Source organism: Mustela putorius, unplaced genomic scaffold, assembly GCF_011764305.1.
Source record: "Mustela putorius furo isolate JIRA1106 unplaced genomic scaffold, ASM1176430v1.1 tig00003853_pilon_pilon_pilon, whole genome shotgun sequence".
Taxonomy (NCBI): domain Eukaryota; kingdom Metazoa; phylum Chordata; class Mammalia; order Carnivora; family Mustelidae; genus Mustela; species Mustela putorius.
Window position 1 is genome coordinate 82271558 of NW_025422005.1, and position 27029 is coordinate 82298586.

Here is a 27029-nt window from a genome sequence, read left to right on the forward strand (position 1 = left end):
AATCTCTCCACTAGAAATGAGCTAGCAAGAAAATCAAGAGTATCTAAACAGGAAGAAAAAGAGGAAAACTGGAGTAAAATCAGAATGCACTACAACTAAAATGATGTCTGGATCTTTCCAGAAGAAAGTAACTCCAGGGAACCTAGTTTGCTGTGAATATATTGTGGGGATTATGACCAAGCATGAGGCTTACTATAAGATTTACATGAACCTTGGACACACATGTATGTAGGTGTCAGAAGGATAAAAGTTTTTAAGGTTTGGTTTGTTATGATTATAAAAAAACAAACAAAACCGCTGGGATCCCAAACATAAAAATGTATTCAAAATTCAAAGGAACCAGTCTTAAAATAGCTTGGAAAAATATCTAAATCTGTTTTGTTCCCATTAAAATAAGGATAGTAAGTATAAGGCAGACAGAGTCATTTAAAAAGAAGAGTGGCCATAACTCAGGAACATCATTATTATAATAAGCTAATAATTCAGTGTCATTTCAAAAATGAAACTAAGAAAAGTGATAAGGAAGTGGGACAGTACCTATAAAACAAAATAGTGGGGCACAAAATTGAAAGTCATAATTAGAAACTCGTAGGAAGGTAGGTATTTATGAGGAATCAACTGTGAAATGTCTTTTCGTGGCCTGGATTTTTATTCTTTTCTTGCAAGAGAAAACTCAGAATGGCACAGAAAATCTATTCTAATCTGAATCCTTGTGGAAAAAATTCATACATATGAAGTATATGACAGAACTGAACATTTCTAGAAATGGATTTGTGTTGGTCTGATTTTTAGATTAATATTTAATAGTCTTTTTGTGTAGAAAGTTGATGATGATGTTCTACCATTAACAAAACAGGAACTCTGAGATAAGTTTCCTCTAGAAGCGAGTGGTTTGTATTAATAAAGTCACATTTTGGGGACCACTGTCCTTGGGAATAATCAAAAAAACTATCTACGGGCAACTAACCAAGGATGAAAGAGGCTGCCAGTATTCTTAGAAGAAGAGGGAACTAAAATCTTGGGAAGATAAAAACCATTCCTTAGGAAGTGAACAAAATACCATGGAAGTACAATGTGGAAAGGGCCCATTGGGCATTTATTTGCTCCTGGATCTGAGGAGATAGAGGGAAAAGGGGTGTGGTGTCAGCCTGTGGGATCATAAAGACTGTCACTCTTCAATAGTTTTCCATTAAACATAAAAAATCATCTAAATATCATGGCCTACAATGCCCTATGAGATTCTCCACAGCCTATGCACCTTTATCTTCTACCATCCTTAAATCTGCTGTGCCCCTTGCCAGTCCTGAAACAGGGCATAACTGCTCTCACCCTAACATCATACGAACTTTGTATGTATGTTCTTGCTCTTCCTTTTGCCAGAAGGACACTGTTCCCCAGACTTTTGATTATCTTTTTTTTTTTAAATATTTTATTTATTTATTTGGCAGACAGAGATCACAAACAGGCAGAGGCAGACAGAGAGAAAAAGGGAAGCAGGCTCCCTGCTGAGCAGAGAGCCCGATGCGGGGCTCAATCCCAGGACCCTGGGATTATGACCTGAGCCAAAGGCAGAGGCTTTAACCCACTGAGCCACCCAGGAGCCCCTGGACTTGATTATCTTATCACCCTTGGAAGAAGGTTACAGCATGTGAGGTTGATGAGAGCATTCTCCGTTGTCTGAGAACATCCTTGATTTTTTCATGGCTAAAACCATGCCTGGCAAATTGTGGGTACCCATCATGTGATGAATGAAGATGTCATCTGAAGAGAGTTCGATGGGGACATCATTTACCTTTTTCTAGTCTAGATATCCTATTTCAGATGCAACCAAGTTCATATAAGCTTTTGGGGGGAAGCTATATCACTGTGCTGTTTGTATTGACCTTATTGTTAAGTAAACCCCTCTATAATTTTTCCACAAAATTTTCTCTCTTCCATGGTCATCCCCATTTTAAGTGTATAATTATGTTTCTACACCCTAGGATTACTCTTATATTTGTCATTAATCAACTTTGCCATCTCATATTGCATACAGTCATGCATATATCATTTGCTTGTGCTGAATCTACTTTGTAAGCTACTCTGCCTCCATATTTCATGTTACTTAAGAATGTGGATTTTTAGATTGTCCCAAAACAGAACGCAGAAACTCCTGGGTTCCCAGTCTTTAGAAAACTGAGAATGTCCTTTGCTCAGCATGTGGAAATTTATCAGAATTCAAAGGATTCTGAAGGATTCAGAGATAAATTATTTAGCAAAGAGTAAATGTGGGACCTGCAACTATAAAAATCCTTAAGCAGAACACTGGCAGTAATTTCTCTGACATTGGTCATAGCAACATTTTTCTAACTATGTCTCCTGAGGCAAGGGAAATGCAAGCAAAAATAAACTATTGGGATTACATCAAAATAAAAAGTTTCCACACAGTGAAGAAAACAATCAATAAAACTAAAAGACAACCTACTGAAGGGAAAAGACACTTGCAAATGACATATCCATTAGTATTCAAAATATATAAAGAATTGATACAACTCAAAATCCAAAAAAACAAATAACCCAGTAAAAAACGTGAAGACATGAAATCTATTTCTCCAAAGAAGACATAGAGATGGAGAACAGACCATGAAAAGATGTTCAACATCACTCATCATCAGGGAAATGCAAATTAAAACTACAAAAAGAATATGGAATTTCTGAATCACCATACTGTATTCTGAAACTAATATAAGAGTTTATGTTAACTATCTGGAATTAAAATAAAAAACAAACTACAATGAGATGTCACCTCACAACTGTCAGAATTGCTAAAATCAAAAATGTAAGAAACAAATGTTGGTAACGATGTGGAGAAAAAAGAAGCCTCTTGCAGTGTTGGTGGGAATGCAAACTGGGCAGCCACTGTGGAAAACAGTACGGACATTCCTCAAAAAATTAAAAATGGAGCTACTCTATGATCCAGTAATTACACTACTGGGTATTTACCCCAAAATACAAAAAAACACTAATTCAAACGGATACATGCATCCCTTTGTTTATTGCAGCATTTTTTATAATAACCCAACCAGGGAAGCAGCCCAAGTGTCCAACAATAGATGAATGGATTAAGAAGAGGTATATACATACAATGGGATATTATTCAGCCATAAAAAGATGAAATCTGGCCATCTGCAACCCATGGGTAGAACTAGAAAGTATAATGTTAAGCAAAATGTCAGTCAGAGAAAGACAAATGCCATATGATTTCACTCTTATATGGAATTTAAGAAACAAAACAAGTGAGCAAAGGAAAAAGAGAGAAAGACAAACCAAAAAACAGACTTTTAACTACAGAGAACAAACTTATGGTTATCGGGGTGGGGGGAGTGGGGGGAATGAGTGAAATGGGTGATGGGGATTAAAGACTACACTTATCATGATGAAAACAATTATTTAACAAAGAACAAGGAGTTCGCCTGTAAAATGTAAGATTGGGGTAAACTCTGCACAGGAGTAGTATAAGGATTGAGAATGAATCATCTGTTAATAAGTCAAGGACAGAGTGAGCATTCACATGTTTATGATGAATTTCTCTTTTACTCTGCTAGCATGTTTCTTAAGCACAGTAACATGGATGGTAGGGGATGCAGAGACAAATGATGGAGCAGAAATCAGGAAACATGGCTTCTAATCCTACTGAGTTAGCTAAATGATGAAATAAACTCAAGGAAATTGCCAACTTGCAAATGTGTAAAATGGGGTTTAAAATGCTTACTGATAGGCCTACAGCTTTGTAAGAGTCAAATGAATTAATAACTGGAAGAGACTTTTTCAAAAACAGAAGGTAATATTCATTAGATCATTAATATTCTTTACCATAAACTTGCTATAGCATAGATCTTTCTAGATCTTTATACAGTCTGAATTCTGAACCCTAACTTAGTAGAGAGTCTATACAATATTGAAGTAGATTTTTTAACAAATATACAATAATACATATCCAATTGAGTGTGGCTTTTTCAAAATAATCACCTTGGTAGATGTTGGCATTGCTCAGAATTTTGTAACACCTCTCTTTGAACTGTTTATTAATTGCCAGAAAAAGAGACCCATGACTTTGTATCTCTCAATTCAAAAGCCAACTTTGTTCACTCAACTTGGCTGTCTTTAGTTTTGTCTACAGGAAATCAAATCCACTCTCAAAGTATGAAGAGTTGTTACCAATGGTATTCAAAATACATTACCTCCCAAAATGACTATTTCTAGTAGTCATCTGGATGGACAAGCTATGGGATGGTTATTAAAAAATCAGTTACATCCAATCACAACTCATTTCAAATGATACTGATAAATTTGAAAGGTTGAAAGAAAAGCAACAAAGAAAACACAATGTTTGGAAAATAATATGTAACATAAGAATATCTATACAACTGGGATTTTTTTTTTTAAACTCACAAAAGGATAAATAGCAGTTTAAAACTTTGGTCAGGAATATGAAGGTTTTTTTGATGAAGAAATGTAACTAGTAGTTTACTATATCTTTGCATACAGTGCATAAGGGCGCAGACAACATGAAGGATCGAGTCAGTCAGGAAAAAAACTTTAGCCAAAGAAGTTTACACAAGATTAGAAATTTCATATGGCTATATCTGCAAACATCTTGGTTAACACATGGTTATTTTCTCACAAAAAACAGTTACTGTGTGTTACTGTTACTTTTTCTTATGGTAAAACTGTCTTTCAAAAAAACTAGACTTAATTTCAATTAATTTTCATTGAATTTAGATATTAATCTTTCTATCCAGTGGAGAGTGTATAATCATTCAAAGGCCTAACAGGTTTCCATTTAATTTCCTTTACTTGCTTATAAACAACATTGTTGCACTGAAATCAGGATGCTTTTCAAAAATTAAAACCTCTTCCATTAAAAGTAACCATCCATTAAAGTAATTTAAATTAATGTAATAATTGACACGGTAATTGGAATTTCACTGAAGGGATACTAAGAGCATATTTTTTCTTATATATTACTCTGAGGATACAGAGTTCCTAATTTTTTTTAATGTCCACTTGCATATTGTTCTTAAAATTGCACATGCAATACTCATTAAAGCTAGGAAACAAGAAATTGCATAGTGGAAAGAAAAATATGTCTATTTTTCTAATATGTGAAACAGTTCCAATGCCATTTAAAATAACTTTGAATGGCATCAACTATTCTTCCTTCACATATCACACCCTGACTTTAAAGTGCATGAAGGTGGAAGAAAAAAATAGGAAATCATTGAATAACTCTTGCCCACCTACCCAATAAAATTTAGGAGTATAGTGTGCTAAATTTTTATCACCTCAAGAACCCCCCATCAATAGAGCTGAAGCACCAAAGTCTTCCTGGGTTTTATGACCACAAGAAAATGGCGGTAATGCATCTGCTCTCGTGAGGAAACAGTGTCATTATCTGCTTCAATTACTTCTTTTTCCCTAGTTTTAGTAAAATTATACATTACGTGGTCACATTAAAAATTCCACATTAAAAAAAATTTATCTTGGACTACTTCCATTAAAGCAGCTTGATTATTGTTAAGGATTGATTTGGTCATCCATGTTTAGTGAGTGTCTATCACATGACTGTGACTCTTCACAGTAAATGCCCACTGAGCTCCCTCTTCCTGTTGTATTTCAGGATTTTCTATTAAGTTCAGTGACATACCCCAACAAAAGAAATGGGATTAAGAATACCCACCTGTACAATCTCAGTGAAGGCACAGGTCATAATTGTACATGAATGAACGGATGGCTTTCTATAATTTGTGATGTCCTGAATCAAAGTCCTTGACAGATTAAATTGTAATGGCAATATCACTAAATTAAACTACAGACACCCAAAGTCATTCAGTGAAAAAAAAAAAAAGGGTAGTGTCATTCTTATATTCTCTATCTATATCCAACAGAGGAGATTGAACATTTTGTGATGAAACCTTTCCCTAAAAGCAACTGACTCAGTCTGGGGTTTGTTTGCAACAGAAAATCTCTATGTAGTTTTTTTCATTAACAGAAACTTCAATCTAGTACTTAAATCAGAGGAAAGAGATTTGGGCTCACCAGGAAGGTAGGTCTGGGACTCAAAAAACTAAAATTAACTGTAAAAAAAATAACAACAACAAAAAAAACCAACCCAGTTTTAATTTATTAAAGTCTTCTCTTCAAACTATGTCAAAGGGCAATTATACAAGTTATTTATTTGCTATCCTCTTCATGAATAAACAATTGGCAGCCGGAAGTCGACTTCTTTTCCTCAGAGTAACCCCCAAAAGATTTTTAAGACCTTAAGAGTCCACAAAACATAATTTACCAAGGAGGTATTTATAAATTTCAGTAGTTGAAATTTACTAATAATTTTCATCTGTCCTTTTTAGAGCTCTAAATTTCATATTCTAACTAATGAAAGCCTATCAAGTAAGAACAAAAATCATATTTCAAATACACTGGAGTTTGCATAAATAAATTAGAAGTCAGTTTAGTTGACTGACAAAGTTATAAGAGCAGTTACACAAGAACACAAACCTATAATTGGTTTTGAACCTTATTTCTTGGCCACAGAACTATATCTGGTTCTGTTTTAATAGTCATTTTCACTCCAAAAATGTACTAGGGAAATGATCTGGAACCAAAATTACTCTCTAATTCCTTAGTTTTTCTTTTCAACATCCACTGAAGCATTTTGAAGGGAGAGTTATTGGATGTTTCAGCCTGAAATGTTAACATCCTTGTCAAAGCAAGTTACAGAGTAAGATAATAGAAATAAACAGTGCCACAGAGAAATGGTACATTCCTAGAAATGGCAAGAAGACTTCAAAAATTACCCGTTAAATGCAACCTGAAACCATAAAAGGCATTTCTATCTATAAACTGCAAGGTGACCTCCAATATTTTGTAATTTTTATATTTCAGATAGCTCTCAATTAAATATTTAAGCAAGTGGGACGCCTGGGTGGCTCAGTTGGTTGGACGACTGCCTTCGGCTCAGGTCATGATCCCGGAGTTCCGGGATCGAGTCCCACATCGGTCTCCCAGCTCCACGGGGAGTCTGCTTCTCTCTCTGACCTTCTCCTCACTCATGTTCTCTCTCACTGTCTCTCTCTCAAATAAATAAATAAATAAAATCTTTAAAAAAAAAAAATTTAAGCAAGTGATGCTACGATGTATTTTCCTTCCCTGATTCACCATCCCCAATTATTCATATAAGTGCTACCTTTTCAATAAGGCCTCTTTTTCTTTCATAGCACTTACCATCTTACATACCAAATATACTTACAGTTCATATTTATTATATACTATGTTTCTTCCCATACTAAAATGTAAGCCCCAGAGGTAATGAATGGACTTTTGCCTGTTCTATTCCCAAAAGAATTCCAAATTCCTAAAACAATACCAGGCATGTAGTAGGTCCTCAATAAATACTTTTTGAATGAAAAAATGTATGTATGATTCTCTGTGATGCATTATGATTAACAAAAAAGGCATGTTCTATCGCACTTACCCAACTATGAAAATATTTTAGCTTTCCATTTTGAAATGTCAGTACTTTCTCTAAAGTCACATAGAAGGTCTGACTCATTTAAAATGGCATTTGAAACTACTGACTAAATCCTTATTCCAAGAGTGAACTCACCTATTTACGCAGTCTATGTATGTGTATCAAGAAGATCAGGATCAAAATATTTATGTCACTATTTCTGTACCCACTACTTCTCTTTCTACACCCCAATGTATCAGCGCCACCCTGATATTTAAATACATTTCATTTGTCTGATCATATCTTGCAAAAATGCATTTTGTCAGTATGTACTTTACTTCTGATTGGAAATAATTGGAAAGATAGATTTGACAGTACTCCACCCAAAGATATATAAGTGGATGAGCTCTTCAAGAGAAATATTATAGAACCAGAGAAGGGTATAGAATTGGTGATAAGAGCCAGAAAACAAATGGTATCAGAGAAACAGAGGGTGATGATGGAGGGTAATCTACCTTGAGGTATATGAAAAAAATATGAACTAACTACTGGGGAGAATCTGATGTGGATTTTTTTTTTTATAAAGATAAATAAAAACAGATGCTGACTAGCACCCAAGGCCCAGCTGACATTAAACACTGTGAATTTGCAGTAAATCCAATTGGCAGAGTTACCTGAATTTCTCTAATAATATTCAGCAGCCCAGAAGCATAGAAAATGAAAGGCTAGATTAACCCAGGACTAGAAAGGCCAAGGGAACAGAATGGGGTGAAATTCGGTTACTATGGAAGAGACACAGAAATACTGCACATTCTCCACCTCATTTAAATGGGAAGCCAGAATTCTAAATTCAAGGGTTTTCCCCTCTCATAATCATCCCAAGTGTATCTTAATACTGATTTTAGTTCAGTTCAGACTTCAGTTAAAATTGGTCTAAAAATATGTTCCGGCTAAATAAAACTCTGACTCAAGCTAATGGTGTGGAATTGATACATAATCTGTAATCTTCTACCAGTAGAAGCCTATGTGTGGAACTTCACATTTTTAACCATATCATTTGGGAACCAGTATCTTACATAGCTGGAAAGTCTCCCTGCAGTTCCTAGCTGGAACAGAAGGGCAAGTCCTTTGGCAACCACCACCTAGACCATGTTAACCCTTTCATCTCCTCTTCACAATCAGGTTTTAACAAACAAACAAACAAACAAACAAAAGCTCAACTCCAACACATTCATTTAACAAATTCATTCAACAAATACTTAGTGTGTTTCTGCTATCTACCAAGCAGTCAATACACTGGATGACTAGTGTTTTAAAATGGGGCCTGGCATGAAAAGATAATTGAACAAAACAAATTTCCTCTTTTGAAATCTGAGCTAAGAGATACTAAGCCTATGAAGCATTTCACTTGGAAGTTGGAGCTGAAAACCACCATGTAGAGGGGGCCCAGGTGTCATGTGGCAGAAGTTGAGAGGAGGCAGAAGAAGGAGGAAGCTATGAAGAGAGAAGGAGTGAATGGAACTCTAGATTCCTCTGAGGGAGAAATCCCATGGACCATAAAAGAGAGATGGAGGAGATTTCTCCTGAGAACTGCCCCACCGGTTTTTAAAGTTCTTGTTCCAGGGTCCCCTGATTCAGAGAATACAACTGACTACATTTTCTTAAGGAACTTTGAGTGATTCTCTACTTCTTGATCCAAAATGGGGCTAAGCAGAAACCATAACATGAATGATTATTTTAACCACACATACACATTTCTATAAGGACACATGGTATTCTACATATATTCACATACTATGGTCCACACACTAAGTACACCTCTTCTTGGAATGCATGTTGACTTATTTTTTATGTTTTCACATTTCTTCTCTTCTTTGCACCCTTTCTGTAAGGAAGAAGCTGTAGCCTGAATATGTAAGCCTTGAGTAGGTAGGGAAGATCTACCTATTGCTGATATTCTCACCTTAGAGGTTCTAGGAGGGGACAGGCAACATAAGCCATTGGAAGAGCACTGGCTTCACAGTTGTGAAACCTGCTGCTTTTTGAGCTCCAGCTCCAGCACTAGTCATGTGACTGGCTACATTCCTTTCATCCTCCAAGCCTCACAAAATGTCGATCAAAGCACAGGCAAACTTCAAAGATATTGTGGATTCGATTCCAGACCACCACGATAAAGCAAATAATGCATTAAAGTAAGTCAAATGAATGTTTTTGGTTTCTCAGTGCATATAAAAGTTGTGTTTATACTATGCTGTATTAAGTGTGCAATAGCATTATGTCTTAAAAAGTACATACTTTAATTTATAGAGATTATTACTAATAAATGCTAATAAGAACCTAAGCTTTTAGTAAGTCATAATTACTGATCCTAGATCATCATAACAGATATAATACTTTTTAAAATATGAAATACTGTGAGAATTACCAAAAATGTGCCACAAAGACACAAAGTGAGCAAATGTTTTTGGAAAAATGGTGACAGTGGACTGAGGCAGTGTTGCCACAAACCTTCAATTCATTGTTGTTGTTGTTGTTGTTTTTTAAAGATTTTATTTATTTATCTGAGAGAGAGTAGGAGAGAGAGAAAAAATGCACAAGCAGGAGAAGGAGCAGAGGGAGAAGCAGATTTTCCACTGAGCAAGGAGCCCAACGTGGGGCTCAATCCTAGGACCTTGGTATTATGACCTGAGCTGAAGTCAGACGCTTAACCAATGAGCCACCCAAGCACCCTCAAAAACCTTCAATTTGTAAAAAATGCAATATCTATAAAGTACAATAAAGTGAAGCATGATAAAACTATTTCACTCTCAGGTAGGTGTATAAAGACTATCTGTAGTAGAGCTAAAAGCAACACTTGTTAGTCTTAACAGTCTTCACCCCCATCTATGACCTGCCAAAAATCACATGTTGGGAAATGAGCAAGCATCTTTTCTGGGACCTACTCACAACCCACTCATATCTTCCAGTCCCTACATTTCTCCTTGTTCATGAATGTAAATTCAGGTGATATTCAAGCCTAGATTTATCCTCAGATTTTTCTTGACGTTGTTGTTCCCTGTTCTTTATTCCTTCCTTCCTGATGTCTCCAGATACTTTCTTTAATATTTCCTTTCTAAGGAACTTCCTTTAGCCATTCTTTTAGTTCTGGTCTCCTGGCAACAAATTCTTCTAGCTTTTCTTCAGTCAAGAATGTGTTGCTTTCTCCTTCATTCCTGAAGGATACAAGGTTCTGGGTTGATAGTTCTTTTCCATCAACAATTGAAAAATATTGTCCCACTTCCTGGACTTTTACACTTTCTGGTGAGAAATCTATTTCCATTAAAACTATTTGCTCCTTCCAGGTAAAATGTGTGTGTGTGTGTGTGTGTGTGTGTGTGTGTGTGTGTGTGTTTTCCTTGCTTCCAAGGTCCTTTTTTAATCTTTAGTTTTCAGAAGTTTGACTATGATGTGCTTTGGTATGGATTTCTTTTTTTTTTTTTTTTAAGACTTTATTTATTTGATGGAGAGAAAGAAAGTAAGAGAGAGAGAGCACAAGCAGGGTGAGTGGCAGGCAGAAGGAAAGGGAGAAGCAGTCTCCCCGCTGAGCAGGGAGCCCCAAGTGGGGCTCAATCTCAGGCCCCTAGTATTATGACCTGAGCTGAAGGCAGAAGCTTAACCTACTAAGTCAACTGGGTGCCCCAGTATGGATTTGTTTAGATATATCATATTTGAGGTTCATTCAACTTCTTAAATCTATAGGATTTTTCTCTTTTGCGAAAAGGCTGGGGAAGTTTTCAAACATTATTTCTTTGTCATCTTTTCCTTCTGTGACCTCTCCTCTGAATGTTTGATCTTTTGTTATAGTCTCACAGATCTCTGAAGCTCTGCTTATTTTTTCAGTCTTTTTCCTCTGTGTTGTTCAGATTGGTTAATTCCTATTGTTCTGTCTTCTACTTCACTGATTCTTTCTTCTGCTTTCTCCATTCTGCTCTTGAGCCCATTAACTGAGTTTTAAATTTCAGTTATAATTTTCATTGAAATATTTCATTTGGAAGTAATAGTCTAGTCATCATATGAAAAAGTTTATCCCTGGGTCAAGCCAGACCATCCAAATCTGCATATCTGGCCTCAGAGAAATGTTTATGCTATAATGTGGCAAGGCAATGTACTGGGCCTTTGTTGAGAAACATAATAAGAAGCAAGTATATAAGTAATAAGTAAAGATTATCGGTAGGAATGCTATTAAGAGTATAATGTACTACATCTCAAAGTATCCCTTTATGACAGTATTGGAAGAATATCTCTCAGCTCTGTATCACAAGAAGTTGAATAATCAATTTATATCTATATTTCAAAAGCTATGAAACCAATAATTTCCTTGCTTTGACTGCCAGGAAGTTCAGTCAAATTTGGTAATCCCCCCAGTACATTATGGCATAGGTTTTGTGTATTGGCTTTACCCATGACTTCATTTTATTTCTCAAAGAAAATTTTACTTTTACCCAGATGTCTTCATGTATTTATTCTTCTTCCCAGTTCTAGAGTATGCATTTTGTTATCTAATTTCATTTCTTTTGGAAACAGGGAGGTAAGCAAATATATTTTTACAAGATAGAGGGCTTGTAAGCCCTAACTAGGACAGAAAATAAACCTCAAGTATGTTCTCAACTCATAATAGGAACTTAATGAGAGCTGCCATTTTAATCCCACACTGTCTCTTTCTCAGGAGATCCTACAAGAATATATTTGTTGTCACATAATTTACACTAGATGTATTAGATGGAGCTTTTTGAAGGGGAGAATACAGGTACTACCTGGAGGACCGAGGCTCCACTGTGGAGAAACTGAAGACCACTCTCAGCTGAGTCAATTCCACCAGTGGCCAAAATGGGAAATCCAGGCAAGGCACGAGCAATAGAGGTCACAGCTCTCAAAGCAATGGGTCTGATTGCTGTGCCTACAGAAAATGAGAATAATCAATGGTTAGCATATTGACCATTTAAACATACTGCCTTATAATCATTATATGCAATGGTGTGCTATACTAGACAAAAGTCAATTTTCTTTATTGTTACTTAAGATATGCGTGTGTGTATGTGTGATACATATACATTGCCATGTTTTAAAGTATGTTAATTTGTAAATGGATGTGTATTTAAAGAATTTTGATGCTATTATTGCAAGCAAACGTGTTATGCAAGTGGATATAGCAACTTCAGAACTCCTGCATAAAATACATACATAATACAATTTGATATACAGTAATGTGTAAAAGATTATATGGAACGCTCAAGCATCTGTTTTAAAAAGAACAAGGAACAGCAGATTTTGAAAAAGAAAAACAATCACATACAGTGCATAAATAGACATACAGCTCTGTTATGTTTCCACTAAGTATAAAGCAGCTGGTGTGAATAGAGATACTGTGAAAACAAGCAAGGTGCTGATGAACTTACAGATTCCATATTGCTTTTTACATGCATTACTTGCAATTTGATGAAATATAGTGAGCCTAATCGAATTTTTCATACATTAGGTTTCCACCAAAGTAAGGACAATTTACTCGAATTCAGTAATTAAAGAGTATGTGCTTAATTTTTATACTTCACTCAACCAGGCATTACAAATATATTATTCCCTAATCATAATGAAAACTTCGTAGATGGACAGAACATTTGACGGTCATTTTTTAAATGATTATATTGGATTAAAGATGCTTTCAACTCTCAAGGTTAACATATGCAAAGTAAATTAATGCTTTTATCACACTGGACTATAATTTGGTATTTCTGGTGCAGATTCATAAGTCATTGTTCTTTAAAGGTATTTTCTGAACTAAAAATAGTTCTAGTTGACATTGCCTCAAAAACACAAATAAGCAACTGGTAAAATCAGCCTCATGTGGTGAGTACTTTAATCATTACCTCTACCACCACAAGCATCTTCAAGACCAATATGTATTTATGGGAGGACTCACCCTCAGGAAGCACAAAGAATTTTCCTTAAAAATTAGTGGATTTCTTTTTATCTTGTTCATATCCATTTCTGATGATATTAAATTTATGTGTAACTCATGCTTTGCATTTAACACCAAAAATGTTTGTTGGAAATATCTGTTCCTATTGCTCCCACACCTTAAAATCCTCCTCTAGATATTAATGTTTCTTAGTCAAGAATGTTCAAGGCTGACACTTCAGAATTCCATAATGGACACTGAAATACAAGGCAGTAAGTTAGGGTGAATTAGAAACTGAATATCAAGATCCTATTTCTACTTCAAAGTGTTTATCTGTGACTTCTTCATCTGTCTGATAAGGTAGAGAAGGTAAAAGACAGAAGAATGCATAACAAGAATGTACACCAACACCTACACCAACACCCACATACACATTTAAATGTACAAATCTTTAGCTGTACTAAAAAGAAATCTGAGTAAGAATAAAAGTTAAAGAAAAGCATTTTAAAGGACATCTGTAATTTAAATAAATCTTTTGGATTGACATATATCTATTTGCATAATATAACAGATATGTTCAATACATACTAAGCTGATGGCTTCTTTATATACATGTTACTTTGAAGTAGTAACACTGGGATTCCTTTTTTTTTTTTTTTTTTTCTTATTTAGTTCACCCTAGAGAGTTAAGGAAATTTGAGCTAAGCAGATAAATAATTTATTTCTAACTGCACTGTTAGAAGACTATCATTAATACTAAGGAATAAAATTTCAAAGTGGTACACAGGGATTTGGCCACATATTCCAATTGATATTAATGGACATCAAATGGCAAAATCCCAGAACACAGCTTTGAAAATTTAACCAGTTACATTTAAAGGGCAACATTATTACACAGGTGTTAAAAAACACCAGCAAATCCTCAGTGGCATTTGAAAATGTTCAATTAGGTCAATAAGACATTTTCTATTTCATGTTTTTCTTTCTTTCCTAAAACTTTCTAATCTACTTAATGAACATGAAAACCTTTCAAACTAATAAAGGTATCTTCTTAAAAATTAAGAGTAATTATGTTCTCTCAGGAAATGTGATCCAAAAATGAAGAAATGGATCCTTCTGTTACTGGGTTATAGTAAATTCAGTTTTTATTTCCATTATGAATTCCATTTGATTAGTTTTCTTTGTGACTCAACTGGTTTAATATGAAATATAATCTATCTGTTCTCGGAGAGCATTTTTATGGGGAATAGGTTTTAAAAATGACTTTTATCTACCATGAAAGGTTTCTAGAAGGAAATCTTTTGAAAGTATATAAAAGGATCTTTCTAAATTGTTATATAGAAATTTCTTTTTAGTTTTAAAATTACAGGGATGAAGAAATAATAGGTTCAAGATAAAAATAAAAGTTTCAGTATAAGTAAAACACATATATCTATACTATACAGAGTTGTACACGTGTCAATTAAAACACATACATATTTCCAGGATCACAGCAGGTATCAGATAAGGACTTTTTACGATTTTGTCTCTTGTGTAGTAATTAACGATTTTAGACCAAAGACCAGGGAGGAAGAAGCCAGTTTGAGAGGCTTAAGGCATTGAATATGGACTCCATCTATAAGAAAATGACAAGGTTCAAAAATCAAGAAGTTGAAATCCTATAAGCTTAAGTGAACTCATAGGCAACATGCAATTTAAATTAAGCCCTCATCCACATGGGATGGCCAGATGAGCCTGATGCCTAATGGGAAATTCAGTTATATCAAGCCATTCTGTTCCAGCTGTGTGGAATGCTCCAATCAAGGTCAAGCCATTCTGAATTCCCCAATTTCAAAACAAGCTGAAGGTTTGAACAACCAACCAAACAACCAAACAAACAAAAAATGAAGTGCAGCCCCAACACTGCTACCAAGAGTCTGACTGGTTCGAAAGCAGCCTACTAGAAAAGCTGGTAGACTAGACTGAAATGTAACTTTTGACATCTAATCAGTCTAGGCCTTCCTTAGGGTCAAAACTTAAAATGCCAATTAATATGCTGAAGTCATAGATCTTCTCTGAAGAAACTTCACAGAACATTTTTGGATTCATTCCTATTCTAGAAGAAAAAATTTTATAAGTCAGAGATTTTTTAATTAAAATTTAATCAATCTGATTTGGATGAGGTTTTTTCCTAAGAAGATGATAGCATCACTTGCCAATATCACTTCAACAATTTTTAAATGCTACCATTAACAATAGTGTTATGTACTGATATGTAAATATTAAGGTATTATGACTTAATCAGTTTCCTTATGCAGGCCTCATTTGTCCACTCATCTGTCCATCTGTCTATCTGAGAAATGTCTATTAAGCACCTATACCTTTAAAAAAAAATTGTACTAAAGCTGAAAATCTTTCAAGAGCGATCCCATTTAATCAATTTGTGTCCCACCTTGTCACCAATGCAGATACCCAAAATACTAATCCCTGTGATTTTAGAAAGTGGTTTTAAGGCAAATAATATGAATCCAATTATTTATTCTGTATAGATGTTCCATTAGAAAAAATTCATAGTCATTTAAACATATACATTTTATAAATACTATTAATATGAATTTTAGAAAGAAAGCAATTGGACAGCATCAGAGACACAACAGGGCCAACAGCTTAGGCTAAAATTCTAGCTCCACCACCAGCAAGCTGTGTGACTTTGTGAAAACTTCTTCATTTCATGTACCTCCATTTTTTTCAACATTAAAATAATAAAATTACAATCACAACTTCACAGGGTTTTTTTTTTTTTTTTTTTGAGGATTAAGTGATTTAATATATATAAAGGGCTAGCATAGGATAAAAACTATACAGGTGTTTGCTATTCTGATCTGCACTATCCACAAGGACAATTGATTTCAGGGGGAGCATTTATTCAGTTTACTTTGACAGTGCCTGTTGTGGTTCTGCTGTATATTTAGTAATGCTATTAAACCATTTTTTTTTAATAGAGAAAAAAAAGCATGATGCCTCTGATGGTAGAACTCGATATCCCCTGAAACCTTACAAGGACCACACATCCACAGTCCTTTCCCCTCTCCTAACAGCTCTCATTCAGCAGTGTCATAACGTTGTTGGTAAGATTACTTTCACTGATTCCAAAGGCAAAAGTCTCAGAGGCAAAAATCAATATATTTTAAAAAAATTCTTTTTTTTTTTTTTAAGAATCCAAAGGTCCAAGCACTAAACCAATATACAGGATTTTAATGACAGCTTCAGAACTCAAGTTTATTGGTGAAAAGGAGGTAGAGCTTTACTCTGCAAGACTAAATCCTTGAAGAGAAAGGAATTTTTAATGGGCAAGACAGTGTGGAACATATGCTAATTTTGGATAACTGGAATTTTGAATAATTGAGTTTAATTCTGTTTGTTTTTTCCCTAATCATTTGACTCCTAGGACAGCTACTGTTGCACAATTAATTGTTAGAGCTAAGTCCACAATAAACTCCCTGATAATAGCCCTAGCTGGCAATAAAACAGAAAGTGGGTTATAATACTCACTCATGCTCACTGTGTATACAAAAAGAAAATGTACTTTTAATTTGCTTACATTAATTAAAATATAAGGAATTAAGTAGATAATAAATTCATTAGAAATTGAACTTTGCCTACCTAATTGTTAATAATTTTAACATCATCGAGAAGAAAGAAAATATTAACAAATCAAGAATTTCAAGGATTTAGGAGTTGAGAAACTGATTTTAAAAAATACTAAAATACACCTAAGTCAAGCACCAAAAAATTTATGCTTTACTAAAACAAGCTTAATATGTTAATGAACCTAATATACTAATAAATATGTGAAACATAGCTAGTTAAAAATACAGCTTTACACATGGATTAAAGCCCTCTGAGAAAATTAGCATAATTCAACCAGAAATTGAAGTACTAAAAGGATCCAGGGTTATATGTAGAGATATGAAATTTAAAGAGGAGAAATGGGGGAAAGAAAATCAATTGTTTTATGTTGTTGTTATTTTACTTTTATTGGAAAAAATGAAAATTACCTTGGGAAAATGTTTTAATTTCAGTTGACTATTTCAAGAATTTTTTCCTAAGTCTTTATATCTTTGTGGCTATATTTATTTTCTTCATAACATATTCAGTATGTTAATAGTCAATTCACATTCAGTCGCTTGGTACCTAGCATGTGCCAAGCATTTTATCTTAAAACAAAAGAATTAAGACAATTCATCAAAGAAGGGGCCATTTTCCTTTCTGAAAGTATCAGCTGCTGGTAGTGGAAGGATTAGGAGCACCCGTTCACGGGGTAACTTCCACGCGCCAGACCTGAGGTTGAGGACTCAAACAGATTGTGCAATGTAACCCTCACGATGCTGTGAAGGTAGATGCTGTCATCTCTATTTCGTATATGAAGAAAGGGAAGCTCAAACTGAATAAATAAACTGTTTGATGTCACACAGTTTAAAAGGGATAGACTGAAATCAAACACCAAGTCTCTATGACATGAAAGGCTGTACTCTTCAGCTGTTACTGAGAAATGACAGTGCAGCATTTATGAAGAAGATCACCTTCATATTGTCTTTGCCCAAGAAAACCAGTATCAGTATGGCCAATGGCCTAGTGCTAAGAGCATAGGTTCTAATGTCCAACCAATGAGGTGTAAGTCTCAGCTTGCTTACTTCATGTAAGTATGACTTTGAGCAAACTCCTTAACTTCCTAAAGCATCCGTCTTCCCTATCTGTGAAACAGGGTCATTAATAACAATATCAGAGCAAACTGAGGAGAATTAAATGATAGAATTCACCGAAAACATTTGGCATACTGCCTGGTTTCTAGTATACATAGGCTAATATTACTGTCAAAGCTAGAGTAAACTAAGCAGAAAAATAAACATTCAGCTACAAACATGTGGGGATAAACACTTAATACTTAAGGGGTATTTAATTAACCTCTTAGATCTCAAATTTGGAGATTTGCTTGTAATTCATATGTCATTTAATTTGTAAAAAAATACTTTGAGTCTATGATTATAAATGCACGTATTTGTGTAAACGTATCTTTATTAGATTTATAAGGCAATGGCAATATCTAAATGTATATGTCTTTTCATCCAGAAACTCCAGTTTGAGGAATCCATTCCATTAGTACATAGACACAAAGTTACATGTACAAAGATCTTCCTTGAAGTATTTCTTTTCATAGCAAAATAGTGAAAACAACATAAATGATCACCAATAGTTTATGCTATTAAATATAGTTCATCTACATACAATATCCTAGAAATTTTTACAAAAGATTTTATTTCTTTCAAAGCACAAGCAAGGGGGAGGGGCCGAGGTAGAGGGAAAAGCAGAGGAACCTGCTCTCCATCCCAGGACCCTGGGATCATGACCGGAGCAGAAGGTAGATGCTTAACTGACTGAGCCACCCAGGCATCCAATATCCTAGAACATTTTTAAAACTAACATGGATAGGGCACCTGGATTGCTCAGTCGGTTTATTGTCCAACTCTTGGTTTCAGTTCAGGTCATGATCTCATGGGATCGTGGGATCAAAGCACTCTCTCACACATGCATCAAGCTCTACACTGAGAGGGAAGTCTACCTGATTCTCTCCCTATGCCTATCTTCTCCCATTCTCTCTCATAAATTAAATCTTTTTTTAAAAAAACAAATAAATAGAAAAAAGGAAAACTAACATGGAAGTATCTCTAGTACAAATGCTGAAATGTTAATAACAAGTAGCAAAATAATATATATGATGTGGTTCCATTTTGGGTTAAAAAAAAAGTATGATTACATTTAGTACATGGCATGTAAATGCATAGAATGTTGAGTTTTAAACTATTAACAGTTAACTCTGGGGATGGTGCTGAAGAAGTCTCAGGTTGATATCTAAACTTCCATACTTGATTCCTTTAGATAAAAAGTGTTTATAATTTACTTCTGCAATAAAAAGTGACTAGTTTTTACAATGCTCCAAAAAGTTACAATAGAGAAATACGCACTATCAGATTTTCTGTTGTGCAACTTTTATAGAGAGGATGTGCAAGGATTGTATATTTTGCATATTTAAGAGAGTACACTTAGTCCTTTATCCAACATTTTAAGCAAAATATTAACAAATTCAGAATATATCCTGAACATAATGATCTCTCCCTCCCTACACATACACACACAAACACACACACACCATAGTGTATGAAATGGCTGTAAGGAATCCCAATAGTTGTCTTCAAATATTGAAGGTAACCATAGAGGAAAGGTTTCATCTATGCTTTTCTTAAAAGATAACTAGAACTAATGGTTAAGCACACATTAATTTTTTTTTAATTTTATCTATTTATTTGACAGAGAGAGAGACACAGTGAGAGAGGAGACACAAGCAGGGGGAGTGGGAGAGGGAGAAGCAGGCTTCCCACTGAGCAGGGAGCCCCAGGTGGGGCTCGATCCCAGGATCCTGGGATCATGATCTGAGCTGAAGGTAGACATTTAATGACTGAGCCACCCAGGAGCCCCAAATAGTTTTATTATTACCATGATTTCATCACTTTTTTGCAAATCCAGCAGCACAAGTAGTTACACTGGGACATCCTTATTCCTTGAACCTAGATGGATACTTGGCAGGTAGAATACAATAAAATGACCTCTCTACTATAGCAAATATTAGATTAGACGATATCTTCGAATTCAAAATTCAAGGACACTATGAACTTTCCCATGGTAGTTTAGGAGAAATTTTACATGCTCTGTGCTTTCTAATAGATACCTGTGATGAAGCTAACTTAGAAAGAACCAGATACAAGTTAAAATAAAATTTTAACATTAAATACAATCACACTCAATATAGAGACTCTTCTTTTGAGTGCTTTTTAATTGCCAGGGATTTTCTTAAGTGTTTTTTGTATACATTGTGTCAATGACATTACCATAGATTTTTTTGGTCTCCATTTTTATAGATGCATAAACAAGACTCAGCAGAAATAAATATCTCACCCTCAAGAGATCACTCAGTAGAAAGCATGGGTTCAGTATTTGAATGGAGGTCAACCTGATTGCCAATATCATGCTCTTAGCCATAATGTTATACTTATTCTTTATATTATTTTATTTTATTAAAGATTTTACTTATTTATTTGAGACAGAGAGAGAGAGCACAAGCAGTGGGGAGGACAGAGGGAGAGGGAGAAGCAGGCTTCCCACTGAGCCGGGAGCCGGATGCAGGGCTCAATCCCAAGACCCTGGGATCATGATCTGAGCCCCAGGCAGATGCTTAACCAACTGAGCCACGCAGGCATCCCTTCTTCCTTATTTTAAATGTTTGGATCTGAATTAAGTTACAGAAAGAGTAGTCACTGATTTTGTAGCTCATAAAGATATATTGTCCAAGTATGAGAAAACCAAAAATATTAGCATTATATTAAAGGTTGGCTAGGAATTAGAGTCCCAGTTTATTATACCTGTATTTATTTGTAATTACCTGATGTAATTATAAGTAGCATCTTCTTTCAGTCTAAAAGTATCTCAGTTTGGATGATTATATTATATGCATGAATTACAGCACAAAGATAATTATGAAAGCAAAGTGAAATTGATTTAGACTAAAACCATAACCTATGAAGAACTCAGAAACTGACTAAAAGAATGGCATGAAGAGATAAATGTCTTTAAATCTGATACTCGAGGGAGAAATATATGGCATTCATATGTGATAGCTAGGCATAATTAGTCTATAAGTTCTTTCTATTTTCAACCTGTAGGTGGCCACCACAAGCTACACTTACTAAACAACTCATTAGTAGCATTTTCAATACTGTCATCTTCAGATAATTAGCAATTTATTTAAATAACCAATTTCTGTAGAAATAATTGCCATGAAATGCCCTGAACCTACTTTTTTATAAACTATAATAAAAGTGTTAAGATAATCCCTGACATTTGCAAATGCCATTAGTTCACCTTTCCTTTTGATAGTCCTATGGCATTATGTTTAAACAATTACCCGATAACACAGCAGTTTAATGAAACAGTACAGTAAGCACATTCTTCAATATGGCCAGTGAGGACATTCAGATTTAGAAACAAATCCAGTGTGCAGACATGTTTACACAAAGAAGAGACACACAGCCAGAAGAAAAAACGTTAATGAAATAAGTACATTATTGGTATTTCCAACTTGGTTTAGTTTTCACAGTAGATGCTGCAACATATGCACTCTCTTCGGAAATAAGAATGGAGAGTTCTGTAAATTGATTCGTGTAATGGGTGTGTGTAAATTAAAATCATATGAATCTATGAGTAAAATACACTCATCATATTATTTGTTCAGTAACCTCCACACGGGAGAAAACAAGCAGGGAATTTTTCTTACTTTCATTTTAAAATGTTTAAGTATGTTTTTGCTTACAAAATGGTGCAAATTTTCAAAGCTGACATATCATGAAAAACTGCAAATGGTTTTTTAGATCTCAGCTGGTATTTAACATTTAAAATGGGCCAGAGTTCTTCCTTGCAATTCAGCTCTCTATTCCACTAAGAGGGGGCAGACAATGTTTCTGAGTTGCCAGTGACAAAACTCTTTGAGGCTTTCATAATTTTTAAGCTGTTGCCTTTCATATGATAAAAGGGAATTAGAATTCAAAGCCAATGGTGATATCATTTTATGGCTAAAACGAAATAATCTGAGAGTCTAATGAGTACTAGTTGCTATATTATTCATACATTATGTATATCCTCACAGTAAGCCACAGAGGCATTATCCCCATTGTACAGATGAGGAAATTCAGGCTCCAAGAGGCTAAATTGTATGAGGCAGGGGTGTGTGGTAAAATAATGTATTACAACAATAAAACAATCAGGATGTAATAGGACAGTAAAATTCAATGCTACATTTGAATTTGAGGGCTTTTCTTTATTTCCAAATTACCGTATGCCTCAGTCCTTCCCAAATAAGTACTTCTGGCTGTGCTTTTAGCATATAAATATAATGAGTTTACCTACAAATACAAATATATGGACTACTTTTAGAAATACACATATTTCCTTAGCCAAGAAATTCAGAACCATGATAGATTTGGTGAACATAAACATTTCTCATGGAATTCTGCCTATGGGATGTGCAGGGCAAATGTTATCAGACCAGATAAAAATCTCCCCGGTCAATGTCTACTCAAAATGGTTATCTGAGGGGGAGGAAAAGGAAGAGAAATATTATAATGAAGATGCTAACGCTGATGACCAGAACTACATTTTATCCATGGAGAATCCAGAATCATTCCGAAGTGAGCATTTTTCCGAAGACATTAAAAAAAAAAAAAAAAAGTTTCTGCATCCACTAGGATCATATTATTTCTTTCTTTGGAAATCCATGAATTCTTTTCTCTCTGAAATTCTGTACTCTTTTCACTCTGTGGGTGGTTCCCTGGCCAGGGTGTCCATGGTAGCACTTGCCTTACTGTAAAACCTTTGCTTTCATTCTTGGGAATACATTCTCTTTTCGCTTGACAATGAATTACATGTGTAAATCTCTGTGCCCTGTGATCAGGCTGCATTCCTCAGAGTCTGCTGAAACCCAGGCTGTACAGCAGGCAATAAGGTTTTGTTCTCTTCAAAGGTAGTAATGTGGACAAAGACATCTCCAGCTGGACCCCATCTGAACCCTGAGAACCAATGCTTTCTATGGACTGCCTGGGCACTTTGCAAAGGAGGGGCTCTGCCCATTCATATTTGCTCTACTGATTAGTAATTGCTCCCTTAATTACTCAACAATAAAATTTCTTCGTAAATTTCAATAGGACAAAAAATGAGAAATCACTTTCAGTCAAAATTATTTATCATAACCAGTTGCAAAAAAGCAGCAAGAGAAGTGCCTCCTCTCAGTGAGCTTATGAGGCTGAGCAGAGGAGATAAAAACATGATTGATGGATATCCTCGGCCTGATTGTGGGGCGGCAGAAGAGTCATAGGACAGGATGAGTGAAAGACTAACTAAAGAGGTCCAGGAAGGCTTTATGGCACATGCAGGACTCCAACTGGGCTCCTGAAAGATGGTCTGGGTGGGTCTGGGGTTGAGAACTAGGCTATTTCAAACCTGGCAGGAGTTGGGGACAAGGTGAGCAAAGTTGCAGATATACTCCTGAACAAATCAGGTTCATGAAACACATTAATAGCAAAACTGAAGTGGCCTTGCAGTTTGGGAAATGGTATACAAAGCATTTAGATAGGGAGAAGGGTTGCCTGGTGAACAGAGGGAACAGCCCTTCCCTGACCCCCTAGCTATAACCACGATACTTTCTTTTAAAAAGGCTTTTTAAAATACTGATATGGCATAAGAAAAAAAAAGGGGGGGGGTTGAATTTCAACAGTGTCTTGAATAAAAGATATTATAGTATGAAGTAAGTCTAGATTTATTTTATTGTTAATAAAAAAAATTATTAGGGAAAACTAAGAAGAATATAAGCTCTATGTACATGTCCCTGGCTATAGCCTTCCTATAGATTATAAGGACCTTTCTAGTTTGATTAAAAAAGTAATAGGATTTTTATCTGTCAGAGGAGACAAGGGTTAGGACTAAAATAGTAAGATTTCTTTTTCACGGTGTAGAGGACTCATGTAATGAAAAAGAATACAAGTTCTACTCCATTTTACATTCAACAAGTGCTGCCAGTCCTGTAATTTGTATTATCATAGATGCATTTATACTTTTAATAAACATCACAGATATTGTAGGAATCTGTAGCATGTATAAAATAGACTGCATGATCAAGCACTAAGGAAAGGGAAAAGATTTTTTTTTTTTTTTAAAGATTTTATTTATTTGACAGAGAGAGATCACAAGTAGGCAGAGAGGCAGGCAGAGAGAGAGGAGGAAGCAGGCACCCTGCTGAGCAGAGAGCCCGATGCGGGACTCGATCCCAGGACCCTGAGATCATGACCTGAGCCGAAGGCAGCGGCTTAACCCACTGAGCCACCCAGGCGCCCCAAGGGAAAAGATTTTAATACTACATTACTTCAGAAAGGATCTCCCAAAGTATTCCCTAAAGGAGCTCTCCTGTGCCCCTACATCATGAGGATATGCCTCAGTCTGGAAACCTCTCCTAGCATGTCATACAGCTGCTCATTCCTTCTCAAGCTGTGCATATCAGTGAGGCCCCCAGGACCCTTGATATTTTGGGGCTTTGAATGGTAAATTAGGACACTCCTCAGGCAAATGAGTGGTTAGAAATCAGTCTCTATGTGGGTAACTATGGAGTAAGAAAGCACTTTTAATGGACCTAAATAAAACCAGGTAAAATCAATCATCTGTATAAAGCAGGTAACACATTGACAAGAACATACCAAGTGCTTAATACAGATTCTAAAAACAATAAAAATATAATGAGAACAACAAGAACAACTTTATGAAATAAATCCAGTAACTGAAATGAAATGGACAAATTCCATGCAAAACACAACTAACCAAACTGACAACAAAACCCAGAAAATCAAAATAAAAAATAGCCCCATAACTCTTACAGAAATTGAATTCATAATAAAAAGGCATTTTTATCAAGCAAACTGCAGGCCTAGATGGCTTCACTGGTATATTCTATCAAATTCAAAGAAGAAATAATACTAGTCTATATACTTGCGGAAGATAGAAGAAACAGATCCCAACTCATTTTATGAGGCTAGCATGATCCTGATACCAAACCCTGACAAATATACTAAAAGAAAATAACATTATTGGCCAATATCCTTCACTAACATAGAACCAAATATCTTTAATAAAATTTAAGAAAAATGAGTATAGCAATATATAAAAGGAGCAAAGCATTGTGATCAACGGAGCTTATCCCAGGAATGGGAGGATGGCTTAACATTTGGAAATCAATTAATGTAATTTGCCATATTAACATTAAATAAAAGAAAAAAATGCGAAGAAACATGTTAGCATTTCAAAAGACTGCAGAAAGTGCACTTAAGAAAATTCAAAATCTATCCATAATGAATACTCTCAGCAAACATGAATAAAAGAGATCAATCTCTGACAAAGGGTATCTAACCAAAAGTGTAGAGCTAATATCATGCTTGTTGGTTGAACATTATCTTTCTCTGTATACTTTACATACTCCCTATGTACTATGTACTCTTATCTTTTTCTGTACACTAGCATGAGCAGTCAGAAAATTAAAATTTAACTTTACAATGGCACAAAAAAGTAACAAATAAGAATAAAGCTGTGAAAGATATGTAACATCTCTGCACCAAAAACTATAAAATATTTCTGAAAAAAATCAAAGATGTTTAAGATAAAGAAGAGATACATTCATAGGCTGGAAGGTTCAATGCTGTTAAGATGTAAAATTTCTCCAAATTTATCTACAGAGTCAACAAAACCCAAATCACATTTCCAGTAAGCTTTATATGAAGAAACTAAGCTGACTATAAAATTTATATGGAAATACAAACATCCTAGAATAAACCAAAACAATCATGAAAAAAAAACCAGAATTCAAGGACACTTTTACACATCAGGACTTACTATAAATCTACAGTATTGAGACAATAGTTTAAGAATATAGAACAGGGGGCACCTGGGTGGCTCAGTGGGTTAAAGCCTCTGCTTTTGGCTCAGGTCATGGTCCCAGGGTCCTGGGATCGAGCCCCGCATCGGGCTCTCTGCTCAGCAGGGAGCCTGCTTCCTTTCCTCTCTCTGCCTGCCTCTCTGCCTACTTGTGATCTGTCAAATAAATAAATAAAATCTTAAAAAAAAAAAAAAAGAATATAGAACAGGATGAAGTTCAGAAATAGTCCACACATATATAAAGGTCATTTGATTTTTGACCAAGTTACCAAGTCAGTTGAGTGGGGGAAAGAAAAGTCATTTTAACAAATGGTGCTAGGATAGATATTAGTAAGAAGAAAAAAAAATCTTGACTGCCACGTCACTTCATACAAAAAAATTTTCTTTTTAAGATTCAAGCTGGATTGAAAATCTAAACGTGAAACCCCAAACTATAAAGTTCCTAAGGAAATAAAAAATAGGACACTATCTTTGTAAACTTGAGTTAGGCAATGATTTCTTAGAAAGGAAATTAAAAGCACTAACTAAAATTTTTAAAAAATTGATAAACTGGGCTTTATCAAAAATCAGTAAAGAAGCCAAAGCCTAGGAAAAATACTATATTTATACACATTTATTTGAGAAAGAACTCATATCTAAAATGTATAAAGAACTCCTATAAAATAATAATTACAAGATGAATAACTCAATTCAAATGGGCAAAACTTGAGCAGAAATTTCAAAAAAGACAAGATACAAAGGGGCAATGAATACATGAAAAGTCACACCATCCCACAGCCATTAGAAAAATCAAGAAAACTGGAGCACCTGGAGGCTCTGTAAGTTGAGCATCTGCCTTTGGCTCAGGTCATGATCCCAGGGATTGGTTTTTGTGACCAGTCTTGGGATGAGCCCAGGTAGGAAAACCTGCTCAGTGGGGAGTCTACTTCTCCCTCTGCTCCTCTCCCACACACATTTGTGTTCTCTCTCTCCTTCTCTCTCTCTCCTTCTCTCTCTTTCAAATAAATAAATATAATCTTTAAAAGAAATCAAGAAGACTGATAA

The 27029-nt window shown here is 35.1% G+C and overlaps 1 protein-coding gene across 1 annotated transcript in view; it reads right to left on the reverse strand.

The window, feature by feature from the left end:
• DPYD (dihydropyrimidine dehydrogenase) overlaps nucleotides 1-27029 on the reverse strand; it is an 836293-nt gene that overhangs the window by 143813 nt on the left and 665451 nt on the right. The window contains exon 19 of the mRNA XM_045064888.1: nucleotides 12286-12428. Within this exon, the coding sequence (XP_044920823.1) occupies nucleotides 12286-12428 (143 nt within the window). The remainder of the gene's footprint in view (nucleotides 1-12285; nucleotides 12429-27029) is intronic.